This window comes from Mustelus asterias, chromosome 7 (assembly GCF_964213995.1).
Source record: "Mustelus asterias chromosome 7, sMusAst1.hap1.1, whole genome shotgun sequence".
Classification (NCBI taxonomy): Eukaryota; Metazoa; Chordata; class Chondrichthyes; order Carcharhiniformes; family Triakidae; genus Mustelus; species Mustelus asterias.
In genome coordinates this window covers 44,159,469-44,173,061 of record NC_135807.1, presented here as the reverse complement: position 1 = coordinate 44,173,061, position 13,593 = coordinate 44,159,469, and the positions used below count along the sequence as shown (strand labels likewise).

The following is a 13,593-nucleotide window of genomic DNA, read 5'->3' as shown; positions in this document are numbered from 1 at the left end:
CTTGGCAACCTCACCTCCAAAGGGGATATCAGAGGTGAGCATAAAGTCACCGTCACCCTCCAGGGTGCCAGTTGTGCCGGGGGCACCTGATGCGGGGAATCCAGATAAGTGCAACTCGGGGCCAGGGTGGGGGTGAGAAGACTGTTCAATCTAAGCATCGCGAGGGGGGTGGTTGCTCGCTTGCAGGTCTTAGTGGCCCTTCAATGGACCTGCATTGTTACATCACGGGGGAACGAAACGCTGCCATCCATCATCTGAATGGGGTAACTGAGAAGCACCTTCATCATAATGTCTTGCATTGGTGGATAAGGTCATCAAGTAATTACCAAAGCATGCACTTGCTAATACGTTGAAAAGAATTGGAGATGTTTGCTGACGATTACACATGTTCAACACCATTCGTGACTCCTCAGATACTGAAGCAGTTCGTGTCCAAATGTAGCAAGAGTTGGACAATCCAGGCTTGGGCTGACAAATGGTAACATTTGCGCCACACAAGGGTCAAGCAATGACCATCTCCAGAGAGAATATCACCCCTTGAAATTCAATGGTATTACCATTGCTGAATCCCCCACTATCAACATCTTTGGTGTTGCCATTGACCAGAAACTGAACTGAACCAACCATATAAATACTGTGACTCACGAGCAAGTCAGAGATTGGGAATTCTGTGCAGAGTAACTCACTCCTAACTCCCCAAGGTCTTACCACCATCTATAGGACACATCAGGAGTGTGTTGGAATACTCTCCACTTGCCTGGATTAGCGCAGCTCCAAGAACACTCAAGAAGCTCGACAACATCCAGGACAAAACAGCCCGCTTGATTGCTACCCCATCCACAAATATTCAGTTCCTCCACCACCGATGCACAATGGCAGTATTGTATACCATCCACAACATGCAATGCAGGAACTCACCAAGGCCCCTTAGCACCATTAAAACCATGACCATCACCATCTAGGAGAAGGGCAGCAAATACATGGAAGTTCCCCTCCAAGCCACTCACCACCCTGATTTAGAACTATATCACTGTTCTTTCACTGAAGCTGGGTACAAATCTTGGAACACCCTGTCAAACAGCACTGTGGGTGTACCTACACCATGAGGACTGTAGCAATTAAAGAAGGGAGCTCATCACCATCTTCTCGATTGTAATTGGGAATGGGCAGTACAAATGCTGGCCTACCCAGTGATGCTCACATCCCATGAATTAATAAAAGAACACAGCAAAGGTCTCCAGGATGATGACAGTTTGTTGTGCTGTGGAGAGTAATGGTGCCTCAGGAGGAGGGTGATGCAGATCACTCATCCTGCGGCATTTTTCCGTCCCGCCTGCCACGGGAATCATAGCAGGCGAGGGGCTCGGACAATACAAAGGTCCATTGACATGGAGCAGGATTTTCCGGTCTTGGGGAGAGTGAAGCTGGATAATCCTGCCCATCATCGGAACGACGAGGAAAAAGAGTATAATGTGGCCAGGGCAATTGCAGCTACAAATCTGGCTGCCAGAAAAGTTAACTCCTCATACAAAGAGGATTCGGATAAATAAATAAATCTACAACCATTTCAGAGGAAGAGCAATGTTTGACTGAAAACATTAATCCTGTTCAGCTCTCCACAGATGCTGCCAGACCTGAGTTTTTTCAGCAATAAAAAGAAAATAGTGTTTAGTCAATAATGTCCTTGGTCATCAGTAAACATTTTAAATGTAAAATCTTGTCATTTAGTTTCTCCTTTATACGCGAAGATATTCAATGATTCATATGGTAATACCAGTGAATGTTCATTCTTGCACTGTTCTTCCGAATGCTTAGGAGTATCTATGGCTGCAGAATTGCTAATGTTGAAGCTACTGTTTGCTGAATTGCTGAGTCCTCTTTGAACTTGTGGAAAAAGCAAGTTCGGCTGATTTTACAGACCTTGATCAGAAGTGGGAAAAAATGTTGGACAGTGGGGAAAAGTTAGTTCACTGGCTCTACTCAGACCTGAGATGATTCCCTGGGGTGAGGCAACACTATGGGCCATTATCTGTTAGTATTTCCCCATCAGTTTGAAGAATAGTGCTTTGATCATGTAGGTAGCTGACCACATTTGTCTGTCCATGAACAATTGATGTAGTCTGTGTGGCACCTAGTGAGTGAATCTGTTCCCTGCATCTGCATGGAATGATTTTTATGGTACATGAGAGTGAAGATAATTCAGGTTTCACTATATATGAATAAATTGTGCATTCCATAGCTGTCAGAAAATAAAAGACTCTTGTTTAGGGCTATGCACAATGTACAAAACTATATCATTGGGAAATGAAACTCACCATGTATGAACTTTATTTAATTTAAATTTAGCCTGGTTGTCAATCATATATGTTGAATGTTTTTGAGATGTGTGTCACCGTTTAAAAATATCTCTAGGAATTAATATCTTATTAATGCCATGATACATTTTAGGGGATAACTTGATTTAGATTAAATTTTATTTTATAACACATGGATATTTTAACATCAACTAACAGAAATATTTTGATGCATCAAACTGTGCTTTCCATTGGTGAATTCAAGACTTTTTGTTCACTTAAAATAGAAGATTTTTGGAGACTTCATCACAATTGAAATGGCATTCCACGCAAAAGCTTTAGAAGTTTATAGCAATGCATATCAGCATGTACAGAATATTGATGAAGAGGCAGATATGGAGGTAAGCTGTATTTTTGAGATTTTTAAGGCGAGAGTATTCCAACAAACAATTTTTAATTTGAAAGACATTCCTACTTTGTTGTACTGCTCAATGGCTTCTTGTTCAGAAACTACATAAACTGGGCATTGAACTATACCACACTCAATTATACAGTGGCAATAACTCAATATTATCTTGACATTGGTGGCACAGTGGTTAGCACTGCTGCCTCACAGCACCAGGACCTGGGTTCGATTCCCGGCTTGGGTCACTGTCTGTGTGGAGTTTGCACATTCTCCTCGTGCCTGCGTGGGTTTCCTCCGGGTGCTCCGGTTTCCTCCCACAGTCCAAAGATGTGCGGGTTAGGTTGATTGGCCATGCTAAAATTGCCCCTTAGTGTCCTGAGATGTGTAGGTTAGAGGGATTAGTGGGTGGCTATGGGGTAGGGCCTGGGTGGGATTGTGGTCGGTGCAGACTCGATGGGCCAAATGGCCTCTTTCTGCACTGTAGGGTTTCTATGAATTCCAGCCTTGGGTGACTGTGTGGAGTTTGCAAGTTCTCCCCGTGCCTGCATGGGTTTCCTCCTGGTGCTCCGGTTTCCTCCCACAGTCCGAAAGACATGCTGGTTAGGTGCATTTGCCATGCTAAATTCTCTCTCAGTGTATCCGAACAGGCGCCAGAGTGTGGTGACTAGGGATTTTCACAGTAACTTCATTGCAGTGTTAATATAAGCCTACTTGTGACACTAATGAAATAAACTTTAAACTTTTAAACAATGTGACCAATATAACATGGCTGAGCTGTACCATACCACTGTAAGCTCAGAGAAGTGTTGGCTAAAATAGCTTTCATAGAACATAGGGCAACACAGCAACAGGCTCTTTGGCCCACAGTGTTGTGCCGAACATGACACCAAATTAAACTAATCCCTTTTGCCTGCCCTTGGTCCATATCTCTCTCTTCCTTGCATATTCATATGCTTATCTAAAAGCCCCTTAAATGTCCCTATCGTACCTGCCTGCACCACCACCCCTGACAGTGCTTTCCATACACCTACCACCCTGACAAAGTGTTACGTAAGAGTTTAAATTAATTTTCAGGTGGAATTTTGTGACTCACTCAGTGTTTTTAATATATAATAGACTATCTTGCATTTTTGTCCTCTCCTGTATTTATTTTATTTATTTTAGTTAAGTAATTTGAGGGAAAATACCCATTTTTATTTGTTTCTGCTCACTAATCCATTATTTTGGAGCTGGTGTCCAAATCTTAATTAAAAGGGTTGTTAATCTTTGGAATTCTATGCCAGAGAGCAATGGAAGATGTGTCAATGAATATATTCATGGCTGAGTTAGACAGATTTTTGACCTTCAAGGATCTTATTGAATGGCAGAGCAGGCCAAAGGGCCTACTCCATTCTTATTTCTTATGATTTTATACTAGGGAAAGAAATTATCTGATTCTGTCATTTAGCCAACAGGCCCAGCTTTTTACTTTTTCCAGTGACTAGAACAAAATTAGTCCTGCTTGATGAGATAGCTTAATTATCCAGGTAGTTAACTAAAATAAAAGCAAAATACTGCAGATGCTGGAAATGTGAAGTAAAATCAGTAAATGCTGGAAAAATTCAGCATGAATGGCAGCATCTGTGTAGAGGAAAACAGAGTTAACCTTTCAGAACAGTAGCAGGAGTAGGCCATATGTACCCCTCGAGACTGCTCCACTGATCAATAAAATCTTGGCTGATATGGTTGTGGCCTTAACTCTACTTTCCTCATTCTGCTCCTATACAGCCCACACCCTCTAACCCCCACTCATAACCTTTGACTCCCTCATAGATCAAAACTCTGTCCAACTCAGTCTTGAATATATTCAACAATCCAACATAACCTTCTATCTGGGGAAGAAAGTCCAAAGATTAACAACCACCTGAGAGAAGAAATTCTTCCTCAACTCTTAAATGGGAGACACTTTGGCCGCGATTCTCCCATTGGGACCCGCAACTTTTCTGTCGGGTCAGGGTGGGAGACGCGCATCTCCAGCCTTGAACAGGGATTTGCACATGCGCCGGGAACGCATGCATATCTCCCAGAGCCAGAGAACAGTCACCGGCCAGACCACGCTGGAAACCGGCAGGAAGGCAGATACGTCATTTAAATCTTTTCTGCATGTATTTTAAATATGTTTATTAGTTAATTATCAGGATCTTTCAGGTCCCGATTGAACCTCCCACCCGCCAGGAGTACTTCATTCCGACAGGGTTCAGACTAGCTCCTCATGTTTGGAGAACTAGCGGGAGACCCCGTCGGAATGAGGGGGGGGGCAATCGGGGGCCCCCCACGGGGTCGGGCGGTGGGGGGTGGTGCCCCCTGGACATGGGCACCCTGGCAGTGCCAGTTTGTGTCCGCTGTGTCCCCTGGCACTGCCCAATGGGCAAAGTGCCCATGCCCAGGGGGTGCCTTGGCACTGCCCATCGGGCAGGGCTGGCCCAGGAATTGCTGTGGGGGCCGCGATTGGGCCGTGAGGGGGACTGGAGGGGCAGCACTGTGGTGGTCCCAGGTTGGCCAGTGATCAGGCTGGCCAGCAAACGGGGGTTTGACAGTTTGGGGCCAGTGCGCATGCGTAGAGCTCCAGAACTGTCAGAACTCCGGCGCAAATAGCACCCCCCCCCCCAGGTTTTTAATGAGATTCCTGACTGGGACCTCTGCAGTGCACAGAGTGTGGAGATTCAGGTGAAAAGCTGAACTGACAGAACAGTCGGTATTTAGAACAGTTCTCCCACCAATTTAGCACTTTTGGGAGAATCGCAGCCCTTAATTTCAAACAGTGTCCCCTAGTTCTAGATTCCCACATGAGGGGAAACAGGCTGTTTAAAAAGCTCCCCTTGGCACTGCGAGATTTCTTCCTGGATGAAATAAAAATAGGCCCTCCAGCCCCCTCTCTTCACACACTCCCCATGCTCTTCTATGCCACCTCATGCTCCCCCATAGCAGGCTTTGCTCCCATCCAGCCCCATGGCCCCTCAATATCCCTATGCCAAGCTGTGAAACATAATGTTAATTGCTGTACAGTGTATAGAACAAATGAACCCTATAATGACAATAGCATGTGCAAAACAAAGTTTGTTTAAAAAATTTATTCATTACTTTCCACTATATATTTTTTTAAGTTCTTTCACTACAGCCCAATAAAAGTGTCAATCATCCAGATCTTTTAAAGAATCAACAACAAAAACATGCTTCCTGTTTTTTATAATGTGGAGATGCCGGCGTTGGACTGGGGTAAACACAGTAAGAAGTTTAACAACACCAGGTTAAAGTCCAACAGGTTTATTTGGTAGCAAAAGCCACACAAGCTTTCGAGGCTCTGAGCCCCTTCTTCAGGTGAGTGGGAATTCTGTTCACAAACAGAACTTATAAGACACAGACTCAATTTACATGGTTGGAATGCGAATACTTACAACTAATCCAGTCTTTAAGAAACAAAACAATGGGAGTGGAGAGAGCATCAAGACAGGCTAAAAAGATGTGTATTGTCTCCAGACAAGACAGCCAGTGAAACTCTGCAGGTCCACGCAACTGTGGGAGTTACAAATAGTGTGACATAAATTCTGATTCTAGGATCGCATGATAAAGACTCAGGAGGAAAAAAGCAGAAATGTTTATGTGAAATAGTGTGACATAAACCCAATATCCCGGTTGAGGCCGTCCTTGTGTGTGCGGAACCTGGCTATCAGTTTCTGCTCCGCGACTCTGCGCTGTCGTGTGTCGCGAAGGCCGCCTTGGAGAACGCTTACCCGAATATCAGAGGCCGAATGCCCGTGACCGCTGAAGTGCTCCCCAACAGGAAGAGAACAGTCTTGCCTGGTGATTGTCGAGCGGTGTTCATTCATCCGTTGTCGCAGCGTCTGCATAGTTTCCCCAATGTACCATGCCTCGGGACATCCTTTCTTGCAGCGTATCAGGTAGACAACGTTGGCCGAGTTGCAAGAGTATGTACCGTGTACCTGGTGGATGGTGTTCTCACGTGAGATGATGGCATCTGTGTCGATGATCCGGCACGTCTTGCAGAGGTTGCTGTGGCAGGGTTGTGTGGTGTCTTGGTCACTGTTCTCCTGAAGGCTGGGTAGTTTGCTGCGGACAATGGTCTGTTTGAGGTTGTGCGGTTGTTTGAAGGCAAGAAGTGGGGGTGTGGGGATGGCCTTGGTTCCGCACACACAAGGACGGCCTCAACCGGGATATTGGGTTTATGTCACACTATTTCACATAAACATTTCTGCTTTTTTCCTCCTGAGTCTTTATCATGCGATCCTAGAATCAGAATTTATGTCACACTATTTGTAACTCCCACAGTTGCGTGGACCTGCAGAGTTTCACTGGCTGTCTTGTCTGGAGACAATACACATCTTTTTAGCCTGTCTTGATGCTCTCTCCACTCCCATTGTTTTGTTTCTTAAAGACTGGATTAGTTGTAAGTATTCGCATTCCAACCATGTAAATTGAGTCTGTGTCTTATAAGTTCTGTTTGTGAACAGAATTCCCACTCACCTGAAGAAGGGGCTCAGAGCCTCGAAAGCTTGTGTGGCTTTTGCTACCAAATAAACCTGTTGGACTTTAACCTGGTGTTGTTAAACTTCTTACTGTGTTTTTTATAAGCCAGCCCTGATCATTTGTGCATATTCTCTGGCACACAAGTGAAAATGTGAACCATCTGTCAAAAAATAGCAACTCTATTCTTCCCTCAATGTAGCCCATTGAATTCATATTTTGGATTTGTTCAAGTAATCTTCAGGAACTTACATGGAAGTAAGACGGCATAAGTTAATATATTTAAAGTGATGATCACTTTGTTACAGTGATCATTCTCTAAATAATATCCATTTATAATTTAAGCACTGAATTGCACTGTTTGAGATCTGAATGGTAAACCAGAAAAGTTAAAGCTTTATCCAAATAATTTATCTAATTCTTTTCCCTTAACAGTGCAGTAATTATTTAGGATCATTTTGGATATTTGTCCTTTTCTTCTTCCTCCATTCTAGCTACTTTTTGTGCATTAATGTAAGTAAGCAGAATCGCAAAACAAGCTGCAAAGTCACAGTCTTGAAAAGCCTTACAAATTTCTCGACTCTAAAGGTGTTTGGAGGGGTATGAAGAGAATACGGGAGTGTGGCATTGAGATACAGGACCAACCATGATCATGTTGAATGACAGAGCAGGCTCGAAGGGTTGAATGACCTACTCCTGCTCCTATTTTCTACGTTAAAAACATTCCCCACCATAAGATAATTTTTTAGCTGACTCATTTACTAAATCTTATTAAAAGGTTTGTTGGCCCCAGCAGATCTGAGACAAAGCAATGGAATTGTCTAATTCACAGTCTCTGCTCCAACTGTCTTCGGATTTATGTTGCTCCTAACTGTGTTACATTCACTTCTAGTACTGGTGTAATATCTTCAATTTATGCAGGAGTTCCAATGATAACCTTTTTGCCTAATGTCACCATGCATAGTATCCAATTTAAAAAGTTTGATTACAAAATATTTTTGAAACATGAATCAGTTTTGTCTTGGTGGGCAGAAGGGCCTGTGCTGTACACTTCTTTGTATCTACTGACATGGTATTGTTTGTGTGAAGTATGTTAAGAATTGCAAGTTTTTTTTTAACATTTGGAAAATAACTAACAATTTATGATCAATGTTACTGATGTGTACTTACTATTGGGCTGGTTCATGCTTTTTGTAGATTTTCAGGAACACACTTCATTTACAAGACAGCCAGCCTCGCCTAAGCATTGTGTCTGCAAATTCTGTAAACGCCACGAATGGAATGGACTCAACTCTACGCACATCAGGATCTTCTAAGGTAAGAGAGATAAGCCTGGGGAATTAGCTCAAATGGTAGATTACTGGTTTTACATGCGAGAGGTAGCAAGATTGACACCCATATTCTCCAGTTATCCTGGTTTGACAGATTTGTTGGCATTCTTTGATGATGTGACAGGCATGGTGGATAAAGGAAAACCAGTAGAGGTCATACATTTCCGAAAGGCATTCGATAAGGTACCATGTGACAGCATGCTGCACAAAATAACCTCTCATTGTTTTGGGGTGATAAATTAGCATGGATAGAGGATTGAATAACGAACAGAGTTGGCATATTGGGACATTTTCAGGTTGTCAAACTGCTACTAGTGAAATGTTGCAAGGATCAGTGCTGGGGCCTCAACTATTTATGACCTAGATTAATGACTTAGAAGAAGGGACCAACTGCATTGCAGCCAAATTTTCTCATGATACAAAGATGGGTAGGAAAGCAAGTTGTGAGGGCGATACAAATAATCTGCAAAGGGATGTGGTTGGGTTAAGTGAGTGGGCAAATATTTGACAGATGGAGAATAATGGAGGAAAATGTAAGGTTGACCATTTTGACAGGAAGAATGTAAAACAAAATATTATTTAAGTCGAGAGATTGCAGAATGCTGTTGTACAGAGAGTATCCTTGTACATGAATCACAAATAGTATGCAGGTACAGCAAGTAATTAGGAAGGCAAATGAATTGTTGGCCTTTGCTGCAAGGCGGATGAAATATAAAAGTAGAGATGTCTTATGCAGAACATTGGTGAGACCACACCTGGCTTATTGTAAACAGTTTTGGTCTCCTTACTTAAGAAGGGATATTCTTGCGTGGGAAGCATGTTCAGAAAAGATTCATTAGGCTGATCCCTGGGATGAAGGTATTGTCTTATGAGGAAAGGTAGAGCAAGTTGGGCCTATTGGAATTTTTTTAGTAGAATTAGTGATGATCTTATTAAAGATAAGATTCTGAGGGGGCTTAACAAGGTAGATGTTTTTTGTGTGGGGAAATCTAAAATTAGGCACCGTCTAAAACCAAAGGTGTCCCATTTAAGATGAAGATGAGTAGGAATTTATTTTCTCGGAGGATTGTTAATCATTGGAATTCTCTAAAATAAAAACAAAACACTGTTGATGCTGTAGATCTGAATTAAAAACAGAAAGTGCTGGAAAAATGCAGCAGCTCTGAAAGCATCTGTAGAGTAAGAAGCAGAATTTACATAGAGTCCAAAAAGATACTTCTTTAAAACTGGAGAGTGGTAGAAATGTGATAGGTTTTGTGCTGCTGAAAAAGTGGGGAGGGACAGGTGGAGCAAGATGTAATGGAATAAAAGGGAATGGGAATGATAGTATTAAAGAAACAAAGCATAGGTCCAGAGTAGGTGTAAATAGAATCCATAGAATCCCTACAGTGCAGAAGGAGGCCATTCGACCCATGAAGTCTGCACCAACAACAATCCGACCTATGCCCTATCCTTGTAACCCCACATATTTATCCCACTAATCCCTGTAACCTGCACATCCCGGGACATTAAGGGGCAATTTAGCATGGCCAATGCATCTAACCCGCAGAATAAAGGTCAATGTTGTGTGAGTTAAAATGGCAAGCACCCGGAAGGTTGAGGTCATGCTTGTGGACTAAGCGAAGGTGTTCCACAAAGCAGTCACCCAGTCTGCATTTGGTCTCCCTAATGTACAGGAGACTGCATTGTTAGCAGTGAACGTAGTAAACTAAATTGAAATAAGTATTAAATAAACCATTAAAGAAGAAGTATTCGGGCCTTAGACAGTGAGGATAGAGGAGGTAAAGGGGCAGGCCTTACACCTCTTGTGATTACAAGGCAAAGTGTAGTGGGAAGGGGGTAAGGTATTGGGGATGATAAGAGTGAACCAGGCTTACAGGGAGGAATGATTCCTCCAGAATGCTGACAGGGAAGGGAGGCAAAGATGTGTTTGACATCATGCTGGAGGTGGTGAAAATGGTGGAATGTGGGGTTGTTGGGGTGGAAAGTAAGGGCATGGGAACCCTATCATCATTCTGGAAGTGAGGGGAAGGGGTGTGAGCAGAAGTGCAGGAAATAGGTTAGACCTGGGTGGGGACCTCATCAACCACAGCAGATGAAACAGAGATGGAGAAATTGGGAATGGGGCACTTACAAGAAGCAAGGTGTGAGGAAGTGTAGTGTGGGAGTTGGGCTTCAAATGAATATTGGTAGACGCCTATCTCCAGACAGGGAGTCAGAGAAGTCAAGGGAGGAAAATGCTGGGGAATAACAATGTGTAAGTGAGAGAAGGGTGGAAATTGGAAGCAAAATTGATGAATTTTCCCAGTTCCAGTCAAGAGCACAAATCTGGTTTGAGATGCTTCAGAAATCTGGAAGGTCCTTGTAACACAGCATGGTTTCCAGAATAATTTTCATGCAACTTAGAAGAACTTAGTCCTCCAGGTGATGATGAGAAGGATGAGTAGACAGGTAAAGGAAGATTTTCGGCACTGCACTTGAAGGACCAGCTTCCATAGAAATCATAGAAACCCTACAGTGCAGAAGGAGGCCATTCGGCCCATCGAGTCTGCACCGACCACAATCCCACCCAGGCCCTACCCCCACATATTTTACCCGCTAATCCCTCTAACCTACGCATCCCAGGACTCTAAGGGGCAATTTTTTTTTTTAACCTGGCCAATCAACCTAACCCGCACATCTTTGGACTGTGGGAGGAAACCGGAGCACCCGGAGGAAACCCACGCAGACACGAGGAGAATGTGCAAACTCCACACAGACAGTGACCCGAGCCGGGAATCGAACCCGGGACCCTGGAGCTGTGAAGCAGCAGTGCTAACAACTGTGCTACCGTGCCGCCCTATTCCAGCTGCATCTTCATTGTAATAATAAAAAGCAAAAATACTGCAGATCCTGGAAATCTGAATTAAAAACAGAAAATGCTAGAAAAACTCAGCAGGTCTGGCAGTATCTGTGAAGAGAGAAACAGTTAATGTTTCAAGACCATATGACTCTCCTTCAGGACTTTTCTTGTATTTGTTGAACCATAGTGTAAATCCTTCTGCAGCTGGTATCGAAAGGGGTTGAAAGAAAGGTGTAATGGTGTTGCTATCTTAAGAGACACATATCTATCACTGTTCTTGCAGCCATTGCAACTGGGCATGGACTAATTTGAGTTAAATGGCCAAAAAGTTATAATAGTCATAAAAATCCTGACCGTAGCATTATAAAGAATCTATTATAGTAGTTGTATCTATAACAGGTAAGAACATAGAACAGTACAGCACAGAACAGGCCCTTCGGCCCACGATGTTGTGCCGAGCTTTATCTGAAACCAAGATCAAGCTATCCCACTCCCTATCATCCTGGTGTGCTCCATGTGCCTATCCAATAACCGCTTAAATGTTTCTAAAGTGTCTGACTCCACTATCACTGCAGGCAGTCCATTCCACACCCCAACCACTCTCTGCGTAAAGAACCTACCTCTGATATCCGTCCTGTATCTCCTGTAGGTAAGACATAGTTATTCACATTTGGATATGATGCTTTCGTCAGACAGCTTTGAAACCTTCACTGGCAAAGCAAACTTATCAATGATGCACATCTGAGTCAGTTGCTGGATGATTACTGCATCGATTTAATTTTCCCTGCCTATTGGGGTTACATTCATTTTAATTACACATTGGGACTTTGTGCACATAAGGAAATTTTCTTGGAACATTTACTGAATTGTGTAGGCTTTTCTAACTCGTGACCGTTAAGTATATCCAGGGATCTCGAACTTCAACTGTATGTTGCATAAAGTTTATATTAAATGGAGTAGACCCCCTCCCTCTCCCCCCCGAAACCACAATGTGCCAGATTTATTTCGTGTTCTAAAATCAGGGGTTTTTTTCCAAATGTGGTACTCAGGTTTGTTTCGACTGCTGTGCAAGTCAGATTGGTACCATGGAGTTAGGAATACCTCTGTTTCTCTTGACAAAGGAACTGTATAAACTCTAATCATATTGTTCACCTTCATTATGTAGAATTGTGATGCAACATCAATGACATTTAGCTTTGATCTCCAGTCTGATTGTTAATTTTTGGTACAGCACCCTCCATTATGCAAAAAAAAGATTCAAGAGGAGGAAGATGATGATGAAGAGGAGGAAGATGAGGACGAGGAAGAAGAGGATGAGGACTGAGAATGATGCACTTTTTTTGATCATTGGATAGTTATTTCTGTATGGTACATTTATTTTATAATCTTCATTGATGTAAATCTATCCAGCCTTACAAGAAACCTCAGTTGTTTTACACATTTGACACTGCCAAACACTATTTTCGTTTTATGTATGCCAAAATTTTATATGTAAACAGTTAAGTAGTTTTCACTCAAAGATTTAGGACCTGGTACTATATACACAACACTTAAGTGAAAATTCATCTGATTGTGTAACATAATTAATGTTCATAATGCACAATGTGCAATTTGTTTACATTCTGAAGCTGATATGCATCTTGTATAACAAAGCTACTGGCAACTGTCAGCTGTACAAAATTTGATTATACATGTAGTACACACAAATTTGTTTTCTATGTCTGCATTGATGATGAGAGTGAGCATATTATTTGCCTCTTTATTAAATCAATGAAGGAAAATCATGGTTACCAGAATTGTAAATTTGTTTTCAGAATGTAGGCATCACTGATAAGCCTGACATGTATTACCCATCTGTAATTATTCTGAAAAGGTGGTATTCTTTGTAACAGTTCAATAAAACTGAATGCCTTGTTTCAGAGGGCAGTTAGAAATGAACTACATTGGTATGTGTTGACATAAGGGTCAAACTGGGTTAAAAAAAATGGCAGGTTTCCTTCTCTGAAGGGAATTTGTAAGTGTGTTTTTACAACAGTCCAATAGCTTAATTGCCACTTTTATATATAAAACGAATCAGATTTTTATTCCCTGTTTTTCAAAACTGAATTCAAGTTTGCAAACTGCCATGAACTCCTGTTCTCCAGATTATTTGTCCAGGCCTCTCAATTGCTTCAATAAATTAACAACTATTCCACCATA

The 13,593-nt window shown here is 42.4% G+C and overlaps 1 protein-coding gene across 5 annotated transcripts in view; it reads left to right on the top strand.

Moving 5' to 3' along the window:
• cibar1 (CBY1 interacting BAR domain containing 1) overlaps positions 1 to 13,332 on the top strand; it is a 46,322-nt gene extending 32,990 nt beyond the window's left edge. For all 5 annotated transcript variants that reach the window (XM_078215988.1, XM_078215985.1, XM_078215984.1 and 2 more), the window contains 3 exons: positions 2,582 to 2,695; positions 8,419 to 8,538; positions 12,626 to 13,332. In XM_078215988.1, coding sequence (XP_078072114.1) covers positions 2,582 to 2,695; positions 8,419 to 8,538; positions 12,626 to 12,718 — 327 coding nt within the window. In that variant the 3' untranslated portion in view covers positions 12,719 to 13,332. The remainder of the gene's footprint in view (positions 1 to 2,581; positions 2,696 to 8,418; positions 8,539 to 12,625) is intronic.
• Positions 13,333 to 13,593: the final 261 nt, after the last annotated feature.